The 21,974-nt window shown below is 41.8% G+C and overlaps 1 protein-coding gene across 10 annotated transcripts in view; it reads right to left on the reverse strand.

The window, feature by feature from the left end:
- SERAC1 (serine active site containing 1) overlaps positions 1 to 21,974 on the reverse strand; it is a 92,429-nt gene that overhangs the window by 13,422 nt on the left and 57,033 nt on the right. For all 10 annotated transcript variants that reach the window (XM_071212546.1, XM_058289621.1, XM_058289624.2 and 7 more), the window contains 4 exons: positions 20,766 to 20,928; positions 4,353 to 4,503; positions 2,510 to 2,651; positions 1,115 to 1,209 (listed from right to left, as the gene is read on the reverse strand). In XM_071212546.1, coding sequence (XP_071068647.1) covers positions 1,115 to 1,209; positions 2,510 to 2,651; positions 4,353 to 4,503; positions 20,766 to 20,928 — 551 coding nt within the window. The remainder of the gene's footprint in view (positions 1 to 1,114; positions 1,210 to 2,509; positions 2,652 to 4,352; positions 4,504 to 20,765; positions 20,929 to 21,974) is intronic.

The raw sequence follows: 21,974 nt of genomic DNA on the forward strand, positions 1-21,974 counted from the left end.
CTGAACAAAACGAAACCAGTGGGCATGAGAGCAGGCCACCGATTCTTTAAAGCAAGAATATGCCTCTGTTTATTGGACAGATGCTACATGTACATTTTGGAATTAGGAATAACCCCCATTCTCTCTGCTGAATTTCTGAAACTGCCCGTTCCCGGGTGGCAACTTGTTGGCACTGGCATAATTAGGAAGACCTAAACCCAGAACAAGCCATTCCTTTATCAAACAAGTGAGGCTTGGGCACCTCATGTGTCTGGCAGTTCTAACAGTCACACGTGAGCCTCACACCTACTGCCCCGACCATCACAGACCGTCCATGTCCTTTCTCGTTCCCTGGCCTGACGATGGGAAGGTCACCAAGGAGAGTGCCATTTCCTCTATGCATTCACCTACATAGCTGTCACTGCTATTTAGTTCTACTTATATTTATACAGCAAATTGTTTTTTTATCATTTGGGCTTGTTACTTAGAAATACTAGAAAGCTATTAGCATCAGAGAATTCAAAATAAGTTATTTTCAAACTGGAAAGGAAATTCAAAACCATCTACCTTCTACCTACAGAATCCTCTCTTCAAAATAAAGGCTCTTCAGAGCTACGTGCTACGTATACCAGGTGAAAGGGGGATGGCAGCCTGGAGCCTTGCCCTTGTCCCCAGCGCGAGGTGAAGCACAGTGGACCACACTGACTGTGACCAGCTCCCCATGTGAGACCCGCGCGTCCAGGCAAGCTCCAGGACCCGCCTGAGGTCACCCAGCCAGTCAGGCCACCATCTAGGTCCAGCGTCCAGAAAGTCGGCGCTCCGTCCTGCGTGTGCAACTAGGCTGTGCTGCTTAGCATCACTGCTTCCGTCCACTGAGATGATTGTGAAAGCAAAAGGATCACTTTTACTTTGGTGGAAAAAACCCCTTTGCTATAGAAACATGAGTTTAGTATTAGAATATTGTAAGTGACTCCTGTTGGGAGCCCAACCTTGATGATGTAGCTAAGCCTTACACTGTTTCTAGTTAACTCCCACTAGGAGGAAAAGGCTAGGTTAATTTTTCAGAAGAAAATCCTGTCTGTGGCAGTAAAAGGTAAAAATTAGCCCCACCCTGAGGAGGCAGGAGGACTGCTACCTTTCCATGGGGCATCTTGCTCTCCAGTCGCTGAGGCTCGTGTCATACTCCACAGATATGATTCGGAGAGCAGGGCAGTCTCTTGCTAGCCAGGTCTAAATAAAATAAAAGGTACAACAGAAACACGTAAGATTTTCCACTGCCCCAATTATTTCCTACTAATTGAAATTCATAACTAAAGCCCTCTTATAATAGTGACAATTAAAGAGGACACTGGAATAAAATTTGAAGATGACTATAAAAACATTTCCAAATTTCTGAAAGATTAGTTAAAAAACAATTCCAGCATCATATCCTTTTTGTCTCGGGTCACGAAGCTGCATTGAGAAACACAGCCTGCTGGTTAAAATTTGGACCTGAGAATGCAGAGGCACGGATAACGTACAGTTCTGTTACTATGGACCTTTATATGTCACTGTCATGAAAGAGAAAGTGTAAACAATTCCTTCTACGTGACAAAGCCTCTGAGAAGGTAAGAAGTAGTAAAAAGCCTGGAAACTACTTGCACATACATGCAGCATCAATTTTAAATGAGTTTTAGAAAACTCCCATCCAATGAATTCATTTCAGAGTTAAGGCTCTTTGGAATAAATAATGTCAAAGAAATTTCCTGTGAAGTGGAAATGGCTCAACTGATAGAGCGTCTGCCTACCACATGGGAGGTCCAGGGTTCAAACCCCGGGCTCCTGACCCGTGTGGTGAGCTGGACCATGCGCAGTGCTGATGCGCGCAAAGAGTGCTCTGCCACGCAGGGGCACCCCCACATAGGGGAGCCCCACGCACAAGGAGTGAGCCCTGCAAGGAGAGTCGCCCCATGTGAAAAAAGCGCAACTGCCCCGAAGTGGCACCGCTCACACGGAGAGCTGAAGCAGCAAGATGATGCAACAAAAGAGACACAGTTTCCTGGTGCCACCTGATAATGCAAGTGGACGCAGAAGAACACATCGCAAATGGACACAGAGAGCAGACAATGAGGGGGAAGGGGAGAGAAGTAAATAAAAATAAATCTTAAAAAAAAAAATTTCCCCATGAAATTACTCTTTCAAAGTCTTTCTGTTTTTATCATTACTAGAACCAGAGACTTAGTTATTATGAATATACTGTGTCCCTACCACACTATTTATGTGTGATGTTTTTACTGGAAGTGAACTACTACTGGCCCTTGGCCCATTCTTCACTTTATGTTTTACTTAGTGGAATATTCTCCTTTAGGGTCACAGACCACGCCCCAATCAGAAATGGTCATGTAGGGTGGGCACACCCAGCTGTGACTGTAACACTCCGGAAGTGTGCCTGAGGGAAAGAACATGGCAGGGGAAAAACCCTAGCTGAAAGCCTGCCAAGCCACCAGCGGGCTCCGCAGCGGGGGCCCTGCCGCGGCTGGCTGCGCCTCACCTTGGGCCAGCAGGTGGTGTACCAGTCTCCGTCCTCAGGAGCCTTTCCCGCCGAAGCCTGATCGCAGTCCTGCTGGCGCCACGTTCGGAACGCTGCTCCCAGAAGGCCGTGGATGAAAAGGACATCCGCTTTAATGGGCTCGCTGAGGCGGAGAGAGTCGGAAAAGCAGGCAGAATAAATGCACTGGGGCTTTGGCAAGAGCAACTTTATATGACATAAGAGCAAACCGTCTTCAGGGCCAGCTGGAGGGGCAGGTTCCCTGAGCAGGCCTTAGCGGGGTGGGCTGAGCAAGCTCACTGCCCGGTCAGCCAGCAGACCCGCATTCCAGTGCAGCGCGTCGAGAGAGCAACAGTGACAGAGCTCATCACTGCATTACCCTCCAAAGAATTCCACGAGAGTATTCCACAATCAATGAAAGCATTTCAGAAATTAAAATACGAAGCTGGAATGTAGTTTCAAAGTCAGTATGCATTAAAGAGATTTTCAAACTCAAGGACAATAATGTTTATCAGAAGTAGAGTAAATGAGATTTTACAGTAGGTTTCCCTGGGTATGACATTTAAAAGTGCAGATAATCTATTATTTCAAGCTATTTATAGTCTACACACAACTGTGCAACACACATATAAAAGACACTGCCATTATATTTTAGTTACAAATTATATTTAACCAGATAATCTAATTTTCAAATAAAAAACTTTTTTTTCTTTTGCTATTTACTGAGCTAATTTTTTTACATACCTGATATCCAAGAAATACGTAATATTTTAAATGTGGCTGTAGCAGTTTGATATGGTTATGAATTCCAAAAATAGATATATGTTATGTTTGTAAACTGGTCTGTACCTGGGCATGATTAAATTATGATTAGGGCTTTCATTGGGCCACGTCATTAGGGCATTGAGTATCCACCCTTTGGTGGGTGGGGACTCACAGATAAAAGGCATGGCAAAGGACAGAGTTGGAAATTTTGATGTTTGAGTCTGTTGCTGGAGTCTTGAGCTGGAGCCCCTGGAAGTAAGCTCAGAGAGGAAAGAGAATAAAGTCCCAGGAAGAGAGGAACCCTGAGCCCAGAGAAGCAAACCCTGGGAAGAGAGGAACCTTAAGCCCAGAGAGATGCAAGCCCTGGGAAGAGAGGAACCCAGGAAGCCTGAACTCTGGCAGACGTCGGCAGCCATCTTGCTCCAACCAGTGGCAAGAGACTCTGGTGAGGGAAGTAGCTTATGCTTTATGGCCTGTTATCTGTAAGCTCCTACCCCAAATAAATACCCTTTATAAAAGCAACAGATGTCTGGTATTTTGCGTCAGCACCCCTTTGGCTGACTAATACAGTGGTCTTTCTGGTATTATCACTGCAATGACATGACTGGAAATAGTAACCAGAAATAAACGTAAGAAGCAGCACGAGTCAAACTGATTAAAACTAGCTCATGCCAATGTAGGCTTTACAGCTACATAAACTCACCAGACCCTGAGTTCTAGGACAGGCTGGTCGGGCTGCCTGCACAGTGATGCCTGTCTCCTGCCTAGTCACATCAACTCTAGAGTCCCCGTCAGGTCAGCTACTGACCCACATCCTCAGAACTGGACTCCAAAGCGTCAGTGCAACACCACACAAGGCGCAGGAGGCCTGGGCGTAACGGTGCCCTGACTAGCTGGCTGCTGGCGTACTTTCACGGCACACCTCAGTCCTCCCTAGGGACAAACTGTTTCAGTAAATAAGGCATTTTACCTATTTTTAAGATATGATACTTATTTAAATTAAGCAGCAATAAGTTAAAATTTTACACGTACTAGGCTTTGTGTGCCTCAAGTGGGGAAGCCGCTCCGGCTACTTTCTCACCTTGTGCGGTACTGCGGGTGGAGCACATACACGCCATCACAATATTTTTCTTGCACAGTTTCTCGGTCTAGATTAGCCAGAATTCTGGCAGCATGTGATGCCTCCATAATGTGTTGAGATTGCATTGCTTCAGCCATTAGGGAAACCCAGCCTGGTGTGGAGAAAAGAAACAAAGAAAAGTAAAGAAAGCAATGTTTCTTGAATACTGAGGCAAATATGTCTTCAGACTGTTGAGAGGTTTTTGTTAAAAATTGTTTTCCATACTTTATTTTGAAATAATTTCAAACTTAAAGGACAACACAAAAATAACATAAACCCCATGCAGATAACTCCACATATCCCAGCCACCCTGATTCCCAGGTTCATCAAATTTACCATTTTGCCAACATTGCTTTATTTCTTTCTATTCCTCTATCTTCTGAACCTTTTGAGAGCAGGTTGAACACATTGTGCTCCTTTAACACATAATTAATTCTTCCACGTACATTTCTATGACCATTCACTTATGTAAGTACAATTATCATCAACTTCAAGAAGTTTAACAATAATAGTTATATATCAATGTATATGTTGATATTCCAATGTTTTCTTATGTAGCAATAATGTTCTTTTGAACCTTTTCTCCATTTCTAGATCCAATCCAGTGTCATGCTTGCACTTAAATGACATCTCCTTTGTTTCTCTCTTCTTTTAATTGAGGAAACATGTAGATACAACACAAATCCCAAACCCTCTCAAGCCCACCATTCAGTGGGATTAATCATAAGGTTGCAGTAACCTCACCACAACGCATTTCTAGAATTTTTCCTTTACCCCAAGAAAACGCTAGATTTGCTTTGCATTAACTCCCTATTGCCTCTGCCCCCCACCCCTGGTACACTGCACCCTATTTTCTGTCTCTATGAGTTTGCAAATTCCTTAATATTTTCTTTATGGTTACCATGGGGCTTAAATTTAACACCCTCAATCTATTAAAATCTCATTTGATTTGATACCAACTTAACTTTCATAGTATATATAAAACTATGTTCCTATACTCCTCCATCTCCCCACCCTTACATAGTTCTTGTTGCAAGTTACTGCTTATACATTGTGAGTCCAAAACCACTGATTAATTATTCATTAATTTTGTGCATTTCAGATCCTACAGGAAGTAAAAATTGGTGTTAGAAACCAAAAATACATTCATACTTGTAAATGCGTATTTCCATTTACGCACGTCATTATTTTTACCAGAGCTCTTTATTTCTTCACGGGCTTGTCAACTGCCTGGTGTCCATTTCTTTCAACCTGTAGAACTCCCTGTAGCATCTCCTGTGGGACCCGCCTAGTGGTGGCAAAGACACTCAGCTTTTGTTTATTTGGAAATGTCTTAACCCCTGCCTCCTTTCTGAAAGATACTTTTGCTGGATATGAATACTCGGTTGGCAATTTTTTGGTTTCAGCACTTTATATGTCATCCTACTGCCTTCTTGCCTCAATGGTTTCTGATGAGAAATCAGCATTTAATCTTACTGAGGCTCTCTTGTATGTGACACATTGCTTCTCTCTTGAGCTCTCAGAATTCTGTCTAACTCCAACATCCAACAGTTTGATTATAATGTGACACGGTGTGGGTCTGTTTTGAGTTTATCCTGTTTGGAGTTTCTTGAGCATCCTATATTTCTATGTGTATGGCTTTCATTAAATTTGGAAAGTTTTCAGCCATTATTTCTTTGAATACTCTCTTGGCTCCTTGTTCTCTTCTCCTTCTGGGATTCCCATAATGTGCGTATTGACACGCCTGGCGGTGTTCCACAAATTTCTCACGCTCTGTTCACTTTTCTTCATGCTTTCCCCTTCTGCTCCTCAGGCTGGATGGTTCCAGTGGGCTCCTCTTCAACCTCATGGACTCTTTCTTCTGCCAGCTCCACTCTGCTGTTAAATCCCTTTAGGGAATTTTTCATTTCAGTTCCTGTGGCCTTAAGCTCTAGTTCTTTTTCATAATTTCCATCTCTCTAGTGATATTCTTTTTGTGTTCATCTATCATTTTCCTGTTTTTCTTTAGTTTAGTTTTTTTTAAAGATTTTTTTATTTGTTTCTCTCTCCTTCTGCTCTCTGCATCCATCTACTGCATGCTCCTCTGTGTCTGCCCATATTCTTGTCAGTGATACCGGGAATCTCTGTCTCCTCCTGTTGTGTCATCTTGCTGTGTCAGCTCTGTGTGTATGCGGTGCCCCTCCTGGGCAGGCTGCACCTTCCTCGTGCTGGGCGGCTCTCCCTACGGGGCGCAGCCCCTGCGCATGGTGCTCCCCTATGCGGGGGACACCCCTGCACAGCACAGCACTCCCAACATGCATCAGCACCGTGCGTGGGCCAGCTCACCACATGGGTCAGGAGGCCCTGGGTTTCAACCCTGGACCTCCCATGTGGTAGGCAGACGCTCTATCCATTGAGCCAAATCCACTTCTCTCTTTAGTTCTTTGTCCATATTTTCCTTTAGCTCTTTGAGCATATTTAGGACCATTTTTTTAAAAGTTTTTACCTGGAATGTCCCAGGGCTCATCCTCCTCATTGATGGTTTCTAATACTTTAATCTTCTCCTTTGCCTAGGTCATCACTTCCTGTTTTTCTGTATGTTTTTGTATGTTTTATAACCTTTTGTTGAAACCTGCACATTTTTTTTTAAAGATTTTTTTTTATTTATCCCTGCCCCCTTGCTGCTTGCACTCGCTGTCTGCTCTCTGTGTCCATTAGCTGTGCATTCTTCTGTGTCTGCTTGTCTTTTCATCTTCTCTTTAGAGCTATCAGGAACTGATCCCGGGACCTGCTGACATGGAGAGAGGCACTCAATCACTTGAGCCACCCCAGCTCCCTGGCTGTTGTGTCTCTCATCGTCTTTTCCTGTGTCTCTTTTCTGTTACGTCATCTTGTTGCGTCAGTTCACCACACAGACCAGCTCGCCACATGGCCAGCTTGCCTTTCACCAGGAGGCCCCGAAAACCAAACCCAGGATCTCCCTTATGGTAGACAGGAGCCCAACTGCCTGAGCCATATCTGCTTTCCAAAACCTGGACATTTTGATATTTTAATGTGCTAAAATTATTTATACTGGAATTTAGGTTCTGAGGTGTCTGTTCTTAAGCTTGTAATGAGCTAGTGTTATGACAGTCTTCCTTAATGGCAGGATCTACAAAAAAAAAAAAAGAAAAGAAAAAAGGAAACACTTTGCCAAGTCTTTGCAGATTAACCCGTGTGACTGCTCTCCAGGGCTGCTTCATGCAATCAGTGCAGAGAACAGCTCCAGGCCAATGCAGGCGAGCCTCCCTGGTCCTTTCTGGGCAGGCTTGCCTCTTGTCTTGAGCACGTGCACGTGGCCCTAAGAATTCCATTTATACAGAAAGAAACGCCTCCTCTTCCCTAGGAAACAATTTCCGCACAGTCCCAAGCACTGCACTCTGTTCTACAGCCAGCAGTCCCACGCCCCAGGCGGCATGAATTCACAGCTCCCCCACGGTTCTGTAGGAGAACTCTGCACGCCCTTCTACACACAGCAAGTGTGCGGATGATCAGTCCCTCAGGCCACCACCAGAGAGACTGGGCTCCCAGGACATGCATGAGGGTTACTCAGCTCTCTCTGGAACCAGGACCAAGAATCTGCACTGGGAGGGCAGACCTGTCCATGCTGAGCTGGTGAGATGAGGGCGCAGACACACGCCACAAGATCCTACTGCTTTGAAGTGCCCTTCTTGATTTTGGGCTTGCCCTGTTACTGCAGGCCTTTAACTGCTTCCTGGTGCTTTGAGAAAGATGTTTCTGCCACTTCTTGCTGGTTGTTATGTGGGGGGGGAAGGAGCCCTGAAGCATCTCATTACATCTTTTACAAAGTATCAAATGTCCCTTGAAAAATGTTTAACATTTAGTGTTTCTTAATTACATGGCACATGAATATGTTGTTTTTAAAAAGTAGCATTTAATAGTGAATGTCTCATTTTAACTCATCCATCATTTCCCAATTCCATTTACATAAGTCATCAGAGCTAAAAGTTTGGTGGAGAGCCTTACAAAACTGCTTAGAAATAATTATACATAAATAATTATACATAAATAATTATGTATAATTTATACATATATATACACTGTGGCTCTATATACATGCTTTTGTTTTTACCTAAATGGAATCATATTATTCCTATGCTCTGTGACTTGCTTTTACATTTCAGCAATAAGTCTTGGACTGCTCTCTACATATATCAATTTCTTTTTTTAATTGTAACATTATACAATATGAGTATAGCATCCTTTATGTAATTATTGTTCCTACTGACAGAAATTTAGATTGTTTCCAATTTTTCCATAATGATACTCTAATAAATATTCTTAAATAAAAGCCTTTATGAACATATACTTAGGGTGTTTAGGTTTTGATACTGCCAAGTGCCCTTCAAAAAGCAGAAACAACTTACACTCCACTAACACTGTATGACAAGGCCAAGTTCATCACACCTACACTAGACACAAGGAGGAAAATATAATGAGAGACACAACAAAGCAGGGAGCAGAGGTGGCTCAAGCAATTGGATGCCTCCCTCCCACATGGGAGGTCCCAGATTCGGTTCCCCATGCCTCCTAAAAGGAAGATGAGCACACAACGAACAGACATAGCACGCGTAAACAAAGAGCGGGGGTGGGGAGCAGATAAATACATCTTTTTTAAAAAAATGCATTAGAGGCATAACAGCAGATTTTATCTGATGGAAGAGAGAGTTAGTGAATTGGAGGACCTAGCAACAACTTGAAAAGACAGAAGAACAGAAAGAGAAAAGAATGGAAAAAATGAACAGGGTCTCAGGTAACTGAATGACAACGTGAAACGCAAAAACATATACACTATCAGTATCTGAGAAGGAGAAGAGAATGGAAAAGGAGCAGAAAGAATATTTGAGGAAATAATGACCGAAAACTTCCCAACCCTTATGAAAGACATAACTATCAATATCCAAGAAGAACAATGTACTCCAATCAGAACAAATCCAAATAGGCCTAATCTATTCAGAAAGTCAAATATCAGAGATAAAGAGAGGATTCAGAAAGCATCACATACACAGGAACCTCAATTAGACTAAGCAACAACACCTAATCAGAAACCATGGAGTTGATAAGAAAGTGGTACAAGATGTATTTAAGGTACTGAAAGAGAAAAACTGCCAGCCAAGAATTCTTTATCTGGCGAAACTGTTCCTCAAGAAGACATAACAGTTATAAAAGTACCTAACAGCAGAGTCCCAAAATCAAAGAAGCAAAGACTGACAGATTTAAAGGGAGAAAGTGACAGTTCTATATTAACAGGAGTCCTTAATACAATGCTTGTAATAACGGATAGAACATTTAGACAGAATATAATGAGGAAATAAAAGACCTGAATGATACCCTAAGCCAACTAGACCTGACAGACACATACAGAATACTTCACCCTGCAACAAAAAAGACAGTCTTCACTACACATTTGTCGTTCTCCAGGATAGACTGAATCTTAGGTAACAAAACAAGTCTCAAGAGATCAAAAATACTGAAAGCAGGCAATGTATCTTCTCCAACTACAATGGAATGAAACTAGAAATCAGACAAAAGGGGAAATGAAAGATTCACAAATATATGGATAATAAACAACATACCCTAAAACAACCAATGGGTTAATGAGGAAATCACAAGCAAAATTAGGAAACATGTTGAAGCAAACAAAAATGAAAATACAACATACTAAAGTTTACAGGATACAGAAAAGGCAGTGCTGAACAACAAACTTGTAACTAAATGCTTACATGAAAAAAGAAAGCTTTCAAATTAAGAGGCCCAACCTCAAAACTGGAAGAAAACTAGAAAAAGAAGAGCAAACTAAACCCAAAGTAAGCAGAAGGAAGGAAATAATGAAGATGAGAAAAAAGATAAAATAGAGAATTAAAAAAATAAGAGAGCATCAATAAAGCCGAAAGTTGGTTCCTTGAAAAGGTTATTTAAAAAAAAACAGACAAAACCTTAGCTGGACTGAGAAGAAAAAAAAGAGTGAGGACACAAGTAACGAAATCAGAAATGAAAAGGGGCACAATACTACCAATCCCACTGAAATAAAAAGGACTACAAGAGGACACTATAAAAACTATATGCCAACTAATTAGATAACCTAGATGATATGGACAAATTCCTAAAAACATGCAAACTAGCTAAACTGACTCAAGGAGAAATAAAAGGCTCAACAAATCAGTTAACTAGTAATCAGTAATCAAAACTGTCAAGAAAAGTCCAGTAGGGTGGTTTCACAGAGGAATTTTACCAAACATACAAGAAGAATGAAACACCAAACCTGCGCAATTCCTCAAAAAACTTGAAGGGAACTCTCCCTAGCACATTTTACAAGGCCAAATAAAGACCACAAAAAGAAAATTATAGACCATATCAACCATGAATTAGGTGCAAATATCCTCAACAAAATACTAGCAAATTGAAAACAAAAGCATATTAAAAGAGTTATACACCACGATCAAGTATGATTTATCCAAAGTATGCAAGAAAATCAGTGTAATGTACTACATTAACAGAACAAAGAAAAAAGCAAACACAATCATCTCAAGTGATACAAAAAAGACATCTGGCAAAATCAAGCACTCTTCTTAGTAAAAACACTTAGAACACTAGGAGTAGAAGGAGATTTCCTCAACATGATAAAGGACATTTATGAAAAGCCCACTGCTCACACCTATTTAATGGTGAGGTTTTCCCTCCAACAACAGGAACAAGGCCAGGATGCCCAAGGTCCACTGTTATTCACTGGAAGTTCTTGCCAGAGCAACCAGGCAAGAAAAAGAAATAAAAGGCATACAAATTGGAAAGGAAAACCTAAAACTTTCCCTATTTGTAGATGACATGATCCTAGATACAGAAAATCCAGAAAAATCCAGAACAAAGCTCCTAGAGCTAATAAATGTATTCAGCAAAGTGGCAGGAACAAGATCAACACCCCAAAATCAGTAGTGTTTCTATACATTAGGAAAGAACACTCAGAAGAAGAAATAAAACTTAAAAAAAATATTTACAATAGCAACTAATAAGAATCAAATATCTAGGAATAAATCTAGCCAAGGATGTAAGGGACTTGCACACAGAAAATTACAAAAACTACTAAAAGAAATTTTAAAAAGACCTGAACAAATGGAAGGGCATTCCATGTTTATGGATTGGAAGACTAAATATAGTTACTGCTCCAACTCTCACAAAACCACAAAACCCTCCCTACTGCCTAGGTCTGGTCCTTGAAGATGCAGAAGGCAGTGGAATTATTTCCTACCCAGGAAAAAGTAGGGGCTGCCATGAAAGGCTGGAGAACAGCCTCTGAGAAAGTGTAATTTGGGACGTTCTAAAACACCCTGAGACAGGATCCTCTGTCACAGTGTTGCAGTTCCTGTTGTAGCAAACACATTCCAACCAGGGCTTGAACTGAGAGGGCGGCTGAAGGGCACACTTTGCTAGCAGACCAAGGAGGTCCGTGCAAAGAAATTAAAAGTAAATAAGTAAGAGGCTTTTTTAGACCTTTACAGCTTCCTCCCCAACCTCCTTGGAAGTGGGTCTGCAACCCATTACAGAGTCCAGGGCCTGGATTTGAGCAACTAAACAGATGATCCTAAAAACCCAGAACAGGCTGAACCAAGAATCAAAGAACAGCAGTAACACTAAGCCTTCCATCACAAAAGAGAGGGAAACTGAGCACCAGAGTAAATTTACGACCATAATCAGATGCCTAGACATTAGCAAAAAATTACAAGCCACATTAAAAAAATGGAAGACATGGCCCAAGCAAAGGAATATATCCAAGTGAAAGGTTGGAAAAAGATACTCAATGCAAACAGTAACCCAAAAAACGCAGGAGTATCTATACTAATGTCAGACAAAACGGACTTTAAATGCAAAAAGTGATGAGATGCAGAAGGCCATTACATATTAATAAAAGGGACGATCCACCAGGAAGGAGTGACAGTCATAACTATGTATGCTCCTAACCCAGGTGCACCAAAATATCTAAGATAAACTCTGGCAAAACTGAAGGGAGAAACAGACATCTCTACAATAATAGTTGGCAAATTCAACACAGCATTCACATCAATAGACAGAAGAGCAACAAGGAAGCAGAGAACCTGAATAATATGATAAATGAGCTAACTCTAACAGACATATGTACCATGTGGCATCCCAAATCAGCGGGTTACAATTCTTCAAGTGCTCATGGATCTTTCTCCAGGCAGGTCTAAACAAATATAAAAAGAATGAAATTATACAAAGCACCTTCTCATATCATAATAGAATGAAGCTGGAAATCAATAATAGATGATGTATTTGCCTGCCAAAGGGGTGTCAGTGCAAAGTTCCAAAAATCTGTTGGCTCTTATAAAGAGTATTTTTTTGGGAGTAAAAGCTTACCGTTACAAGGCTCTAAAGAGTTCAACTCAATGTTGCTTTCTCACCAATCAGTTGCCACATGGGTGGAGTCCTTTTCTTGGCCCAAGGAAATGTCTTAATTCCAGGCCTCAGCTACCATGGTTTTCCTTTTAAAGTTGTTTTCCCTTCCACCTCTCCCCTCCCTGTCTCTTTTCGTCCAGACTGACAGTGGTTTTGCTCAGACAGATCTCGCAAAAAGCTTGTTGGGGGTCCAAGCCATCAGACAGTAAGACTTTCCACAAGTCTTTCCTGGATAGCTACATTTTCAATCCTGACTTACAAGTTCCAAGTTTAGTTAATTCCTCAAATGGGGCACTATCGTCTGGAGGCTTGATTTCCAGAAGCTTGGAATTTCCAGAATCAGTCTCTGGTTTCTTTGTGCCCAACAATTCAGTTCTCAGCTTATCTCTTTCTTCTCAAATTTTACTATAAGTTGTAAGGAGAAGCCAAGCAGCATTCTCTATAATTAGTCTAGAAATTTCCTCAGCTAAATGTCCAAGCTCATCACTTTCAAATTCTTCCTTCCATATAACATCAGGAGTCAATTTTGCTAAGCACTCTCCAACTTTAAAACACAGATTGCTTTTCCTCCAGTTCCAATAACAGTTTCATCACTTCCTTCTAAGGCCTTACCAGAAATAACTTTAGGCTGTATATTCCTACCAACAGTCTCTTCAAAGCAATCTAGGCATTTCCATCAAGCATCTCACAATTCCTCCAAAAAATACCCCTTACCCATTTATAAAACCATTACAGCATTTGGTAATTACCAGCATGACCCCACTCCCTAGTACCAAATTCTATAGCAGTCTGCCAAAGGGGTGCTGACACAAAGTACCAGAAATCTGTTGGCTTTTATAAAGGGTATTTGGGGTAAAAGCTTAGTCACAAGGCCATACAGAGTCTAACTCAAGGTTACTTTCTCACAAATGCAGTTGCCACGTGTTGAAGCAAGATGGTAGCTGATCTCTGCCTGGTTTCTCCTTACCCCTGGGCTTCCATCCTCTCTCTCCTGGCATAGGGCTCTTTCTTGGGGGGGAGGTGGGGGGGAGGGAAGGGAGGCGCGTCTACATTAATCTCAGCTGTTCTGGTCTCCTCCCCAGGTCAGCTGCAAACTATGAGGCAAATGGCCCATCTCTCCCCGGGGCCTCAGGATCAAAAATGACAGGGCTCTCTCTTCCTGTGCCTGTCTCAGTCTTTCTCTCTGTTTCCATTTACAGCAGACCCGGCAAGGGGGTGGACACCCAACCTGAGCTATGCCACACTGATGTAGCCCAATCAGAAGCCCTAAATTGATTTTATCAAATCATCTTAATCAGAGGCCCCACAACTGAATTTAATACAATAAAGGGTATCACACCCAGAGGAACAGAGTAGTTCACAACATCATCTTTCTCTTTTTTAGATTCATAAATAATCTTAAACTGTCACAGACACGAAAGGGAAAATTTTGCAAATGTGTGGAGGTTAAACAACACACTCCTAAGCAATCACTGGGCCAAAGAAGAAATTGTAAGAGAAATTAATAATAATCTTGAGACAAATGAAGACCAGAACACAATGTATCAAAACTTAGGGGATGCAGCAAAAGTAGAGCTGAGAGGGAATTTTATAGCCCTAAACACCAATATTAAAAAAGAAGAGCTAAAATAAAAGACCTAACTGAGACCTAGAGAAACCAGAATAAGAACAGCAACCCATCCCAAAGCAGGCAGAAGAAAAGAAATAATGAAGATTAGAGCAAAAATAAAAGAAGTTGGGGAAAAAAATAGAGAAAATCAACAAAACCAAAACCTGGCTCTTTGACAATATCAATAAAATCAACAAACTCCTAGCCAGACTAACAAAGAAAACAGGAGAAAAAAATGCAATAAAATCAGAAATGAAAGGGGGTATATTACGACTGACCCAACAGAAATAAAAAGGATAAGAGGATATTACGAGAAACTGTAAGCCAAAAAAGTAGACAACCTAGATAAAATGGGCAAATTCCCAGAAATGCACAACCTACATTAACTCTACAAGAAATACAAGAATTCAACAAACCCATCACAAGGAAAGAGAGTAAGTAATCAAAAATCTTCCAACAAAGAAATGTCCAGGACCAGATGGCTTTACAGGTGAATTCTATCAAGCATTTGAGAAGAATTAATACCAATCCTGCTTAAACTCTTCCCCAAAATTGAAGAAGAGTGAAAATTACCCAACACATTTTATGAAGTAACATCACCCTAATACAAAAGCCAGATAAAGACACTGCAAGAAAATTACAGACCAAGCTCTCAAAAGAACATAGATTAAAAAACCTCAACAAAATACTTGTGGACAGAATCCAACAACATATTAAAAGAATTTTACACCATCACCAAGTGAGATTTATCCCTGGTATGCAAGTGTGGTTCAGCACAAGAAAATCAATTAACATAATACACCACATTAACAAATTGAAGGGAAGAAACCACATGATCGATACAGAAAAGGCATTCAACAAAATCTAGTATTCTTTCTTACATCACTATGTATAGTGATGGAAGCATAGAGAGACTAAAAGATGATGGATTTTTTTTTGTCTGTTTTGTTTTTTATTATTGTTTTTATTAAATAATGAACATGCTCTAATAATGGCTGAAGTGATGAATGCACAACTATGAGACCAAATACCAACACCAAATACCATTGCTGTACACTTTGAATGATTGTAAGCTTTGTTAATATGCATCAATAAAATTGATTTGTTAAAAAAACAGATAATGAAACAAAAGAACAACTTTATGTCAATACATTTGACAACTTAGAGGAAATGGACAAATTCACTGAAAAATTTAACATACCCAAACTGACACAAGAATAAGAAAACCGTGACTGGCCGGCCCTATAGCTAATAGCGAAATTGAATTTGTAGTCAAAAAACCTTCCCACAAAGAAATCTCCAGAGCCAGATGGGAATTCTGTCAAACATTTAAAGGAGAAAGAATACCAATCTTATACAAACTCCTTCAGAAAATGGAGACGATAAAAATATTTCCCAACTAAATTTTGGAGGGCAACATTATTCCGATACCAAAACATAACAAGACATTGGTAGCAAAAATAAAAATTACCAACCAATATCTATCATGAACACAGATGCAAAAATTCTTAACAAAATATTAGGAAGTCACATCCAGAAATATAAAAAGGATATCATGTTCAAGTGGGGATTATCCCAGGTTGAATCAATTTAATTCACCATGTAATTATATTAAAGATATAAACCCTTATCATCTCAACAAATGCAGAGAGAACATCTAACATGATTTAATACATATTTATAACAAAAACACAGCTAGGAAGAGACAGGAACTTCCTCATTCTGATAAAGGGCATCTATGAAAAACTTAGAGCTAACATCACACTGTATGATGAAGTAGTCAACACGCCCCATAAAAGCCAGAAGGCGGCGAGGATGTCAGTTCCACTACTATTGAACATGTTCCAAAAGTCACAGATCATATAATAAAAGCTAGAAAAAGAAATTTAAAAAACTGAGAAGAAAGAAGTGATGCTGCCTTATTTGCAGGTGTCAGTATTGTTTACATAGAAAACCCTATGAATCTTCAAAAAAGTAAGGTCACAGGATTCAGTGCCAATAAACAAAAATCAATTGTATTTTTATGATAGCAGCCAACAATTAGACAGTACAATTTTCAAATTTACCACACCATCAAAACCATGAAATACTTAGAAATAAGTTTAACAAGAATTTGTGCAAGATCTCTTGCTGTAAACATTGCCAAATTAAAAACCTCAATGAAGAGATATACCATGTTCTTTGATTAGAAGACTCAGTATTCTTTAAAGATTTTTTATTTATTTCTCTCACCCCCCCACCCCCAGTTGTCTACTCTCTGTGTCCATTTGCTGTGTGTTCTTCTGTGACCGCTTCTATCCTCATCAGCAGCACCAGGAATCTGTGTCTCCTTTTGTTGCGTCTTGCTGTGCCAGCTCTCCGAGTGTGCAGGACCATTCTTAGGCAGGCTGCACTTTCTTTCATGCTGGGCGGCTCTCCTACAGGGTGCACTCCTTGCACATGGGGCTCCCCTACGCGTGGGATACCCCTATGTGGCACAGCACTCCTTGCGCACATCAGCTCCGCGCGTGCGCCAGCTCCACACCGGTCAAGGAGTTTGAGCTGAGACTTCCCATGTAGTAGGCGGACGCCCTATCCATTGGGCCAAGTCCACTTCCCATCAGTATTCTTAAAATAGCAATTTCCCCAAATTAATCTACAGATTCAATACAATCCTAATCAAAACCCAACAGGCAAACTATGCCCCTTGTGCCCAGTCAAGCCTATTACCTGTTTTTGTATGGCTCATGAGCTATTTTTACATTTTTAAAGAATTGTAACAAATAAAAATGACAAAGAAGAATGTGCAGAAGAAACTGTATTTGGCCTGCAAAACCTAAAATATTTACTATCTTGCCCTTTATAGAAAAAGTTTGCTAACCCCTGAATTCAACTACATTAAAAATTTAAAACTGCTGATCAAGTCTTTTAAGTGTAAATTCATGATTTCCTATCTACCTATCTATGAGCAAATGAATATACATGTATATTTATTTGTATATATATTTACATATTACCTATATATGTGTATGAATATACGACTGTACATGTATAGTTACATGTGTTATACATGGACATAATATTACCTATATGTGAATATGTATGAGCATCTGCACATATATGCATATTATGTGGACATAATACCTGTATGTATCTGTATGAGCATATGTATGTATATGTATATTTGTATATATGTGGACATTTTACCTATATATGTATGTAGATATGCACGTATATATATTTATTTGTATATACGTGGACATATTATTTATGTATGTTTATGTATAAGCATCTGCACATACATGTATGTTTATTTGTATGTGTGTGGACAGATTACCTATATACGTATATGTATGAGCATGTGTGTGTATGTGTATTTACCTTGTGCATATGTACATATATACACATATATGTATATTTATTTGTGTACGTACGGACATATTACCTAGCACCTTCCAGAGAAAAAGAAGCAGAAAAGCCCCAGGAGCAACAGGCAGATGTAGCACTGAGATTTGGTCTCTAAAATAATTCTCCACAAAGAGGAAACAGGGTTCTTCAGAGAAGTGAGCCTGGAACATCTTGGATAGAAATTTCCCTTAAAGTAATGGGACCTCAGCTCAAGAATACAGCAACCAAATTGGCAGGTTTCCCACTAGACAAATCTGGGTCAATCTGTACATCAAATTATTAATCGTACACCATTAAAAATAGGAACTTGGGAAACGGATGTGACTCAAGCAATTGGGCTCCCCTCTACCATATATGAGGTCCAGGGTTTTGATACCCAGAGCCTCCTGGTGAAGGCAAGCTGACCCATGTGGCGAGCTGGCCCACGTGGAGCGCTGCCCCGTGCAGGAGTGCTAGCCCATGTGGACAGCTGATAAAGCAAGATGACACAATGAAAAGAGACACAGAAGAGAGACAAAAGAGACACAACACACCAGGGAGCTGAGGTGGCACAAGAGAATGGTCGCCTCTCTCCCACTCCAGAAGGCCCCAGGATGGGTTCCCAGAGCCACCTAATGAGAATACAAGCAGACACAGAAGAATACACAGCAAATAGACACAGAGAGCAGATAATGGAGGGAGAGGGGAGAAATAAATTAAAAAAAACAAAAACGGAACTTGTGTCTATGCCCATAATAAATACCTAGGTACATGTACACATGCACAAACAAGGGAGAGGCTCTTATTTCCGGAGAATGCCAGGTGCCGAATATGATCTGCAAAAGGCATGCTGGAGTTGGAAAATAATTTCTCAGCCATCCTGGTAAAGAGCAGATCAGGCAGGAATTATCAGCACTCTAGGAGCAAGACACTCGCATAGTCTTAAGTTTCTCCCTCAGGAAAACAGTAATTATAGAGCAGACCTCTTCTTAATCTGACTATACCTTCTGGTTAACCAAATCATATTAAAAAAATTTTAATTAAAAACTAAAACATCGGGAAGTGGATGTGGCTCAACAGATGGAACATCTGACTACCACATGGGAGGTCCAAGGGTTCGATACCCAGGGCCTCCCGGCTCATGTGGTGAGCTGATCCACGTGCAGTACTGCTGCATGCGAGGAGTGCTGGCCCACACAGGGATGCCCCCACTAAAGGGTGCCCCCCACGCAAGGAGTGGCCCCTGTGCAAGGAAAGCCGCCCCACGCGAAACCACAGCCCATGCAGGAGCGGTGCCACACACACACAGAGAGCTGATGCAGCAGGATGACGCAAGAAAAAGAGACACAGATCCTCAGTGCCATCTGACGAGAACACAAGTGGACACAGAACACACAGCGAATGGACACAGAGAGCAGACAAGGGGGGGAGGGGATAAATAAATCTTTTAAAAAAAAAAACAAGTAGGGAAACGGACTTGGCCCAGTGGTTAGGACGTCCGTCTACCACATGGGAGGTCCGCGGTTCAAACCCCGGGCCTCCTTGACCCGTGTGGAGCTGGCCCATGCGCAGTGCTGATGCGCACAAGGAGTGCCCAGCCACGCAGGGGTGTCCCCCGCGTAGGGGAGCCCCACGTGCAAGGAGCGCGCCCCGTAAGGAGAGCCGCCCAGCGCGAAAGAAAGTGCAGCCAGCCCAGGAATGGCGCCGCCCACACTTCCCGTGCCGCTGACAAGAACAGAAGCGGATAAAGAAACAAGACGCAGCAAATACACAGAGAACAGACAACGGGGGGGGGGGGGGGGGGGGGATTAAATAAATAAATAAATCTTTAAAAAAAAAAAAAAACACCTAAAACATTTCTTAGATTGTCATCATGGCACCCTGTGTGTGTGTCCACACACTGTTGACTGAGTCCACATACTGTGTTGGCTGACCCTTGTCCACACACTGTGCTGCACTGACCTGAGTCCACACACTGTTTCGGGGGTTAAACTGAGCCCACACACTGTGTTGGGGTGACCTGTGTCCACACACTGTGCTGGGTTGTCCCTTGTCCACACACTGTGCTGGACTGGAGCCCTAATCCCCTCTAGCTCAGAATGTGACCTTAAGTAGAAATGGGGTTGGCCCAGATGGGACTGGCGAGGTCACAGTGAGGCCACGTTGGGGTAGGCTGGGCCCACAATCGAATCTGACCGGTGTTGGCTTAAGAAGAGGGTGGACACCATGGAACGGCTGTGGCAGAGCATGCCTGAACTACAGGCACGCGGCCAGGAGCCACGGGAGAGGCCGGGCCAGCTTCTTCCCTGCACTTAAAGGCAGCACAGCCCTGCTGGCACCATGCTCTCCAGCTTCCAAACCCCAGAGCTGTAGGCAGTAAGCGTCTGCTGCTCTAAGTCACAGGGGCTGGGGCTTTGCTACGCCACCCTAGGAAAGTAGGCCCTACTGACGGCCTTGGGTGTGGAGCATCCACATGTCTCGAGCAATTCCTAAAGTTACAGGCCCCAAGGACCCATAAAAAAAAACCCTAAGGAAATTCTAAACCTATTGAAAAAGTAATGCATTGTTAACTACAGGAAAGAAACCAAACACGAAGGACCACGTTGTATGACTCCAGAAGGTCCAGACCAGCGAATCTACAGAAACAGAAATGAGATTAGCAGTGTCTAGAGCTGGGGGTTTCAGACACGGGCAACAACTGCTACCCGGTGATGGGTCTCTTCTGGGGTGGTGAAAACATTCTAAACATGATTGTGGTGAGGACTGCACAATTCTGAATTTATGAACAACCACTGAACTGAACATTTTAAATAGGTGGGTTGTATGGTATGTAAATTAAATCTCAATAAAGTTGCTATAACAAAAATGAAAAAGAAAAAGGCATCATTCAGGTGGAGGTGGGAGAGGACAAACAAAGGCCGAATCCAGAATATCGTATATGAAGCAGGTACCTGAGCGAACAATAGTGGAGTGGAGATGGTCATTCAGAGCCATATTTCCGATGATGCGCATTATACTTCTCTGTATTTTAGGACAGTCCTTGTAAACCTGGTACAGCCTCTGAAGTAGTTGCAAGCCTCCATTTGCTTCAATTTGGTCACAATGTGTGGATATCTAGCACAACAAATTAACGAAAGCTCACTTTACGTAGGACAGATTCCCCACGCTAGCCGACACAGCATTCTGATGGCCCTGCTCAAGCACAGAGACCCCGAGAGGATGCTCCAAACGCTGGGCTCCGCTCATTTAAATCATCCACAGCAACGGCAACTCTAAGGAGGCGTATCTCACCAGGACTTCTGAACCCTGTTCTGCTTCACTCTTAATCAGAAATAACCGGCCAGGCTTGTTTTGGTTTACACTGATTGCTCTGATTGGCTTGAAACTACCTTAAGGTAGTCCTGACTTGGGAAATCTGCCTCCAAGCCACAGGAAATAACTCTCAAGGCCAGCAGGCAGGTTCTGCTCCTGTGCACAAGGACCCACGCACATGGGCGAGCAACGCCTGCACCTTACCCACTCCCCAGAGCACCCAACGCCCACAGCTATGAGCTGGCCTAAAGCTCAGGAGCCAGCAAAGTTCCACCAGGAAAAAAAGATGATGTAAAAATAGAGAGGGAGATGGGCTTGAACTTTTAATGGAGAAAAGAGGTAAAAGAAAACGAAAACCGAAGAGGAGCCTGTATTGAGAGGACAGGCTCAAATGAAGAATTACTGCCATGATCTAACGTCACTGGGCACTGCCTTGCCCCTGCCAGCGTGAGCTTTATTCGCCAACATAACAGCACGTCAAGGATACAAGTTTCGTTTTCTGAATTTTTATTAAATTTCATCACATTTTAAATCATTCATTGTATATCAAATGAGATATACAATAATTTGAGAGAAATTTAACACTGCTACTTTCTCCTGAAGATACATCCTATCGCTTCACAAACTACTCATAATCACAAAAGCTCCAGCTCATTTCCCTACATTTCCTTCAGTACCACAACACTTTTTAACTCTTCTTTGTGCTCAATTCCTAATTCCACAGGTGGGAACTAAAGATGACCACGAAGCATCATTCCTTTAAGCCATGTCTTATTGTTCCCAAAGTTAGACTGTCCACGATGACACATCAACCTCATCAGGGAGATGTGTTAAATAAGCAAATTCCT

This window comes from Dasypus novemcinctus, chromosome 28 (assembly GCF_030445035.2).
Source record: "Dasypus novemcinctus isolate mDasNov1 chromosome 28, mDasNov1.1.hap2, whole genome shotgun sequence".
NCBI lineage: Eukaryota > Metazoa > Chordata > Mammalia > Cingulata > Dasypodidae > Dasypus > Dasypus novemcinctus.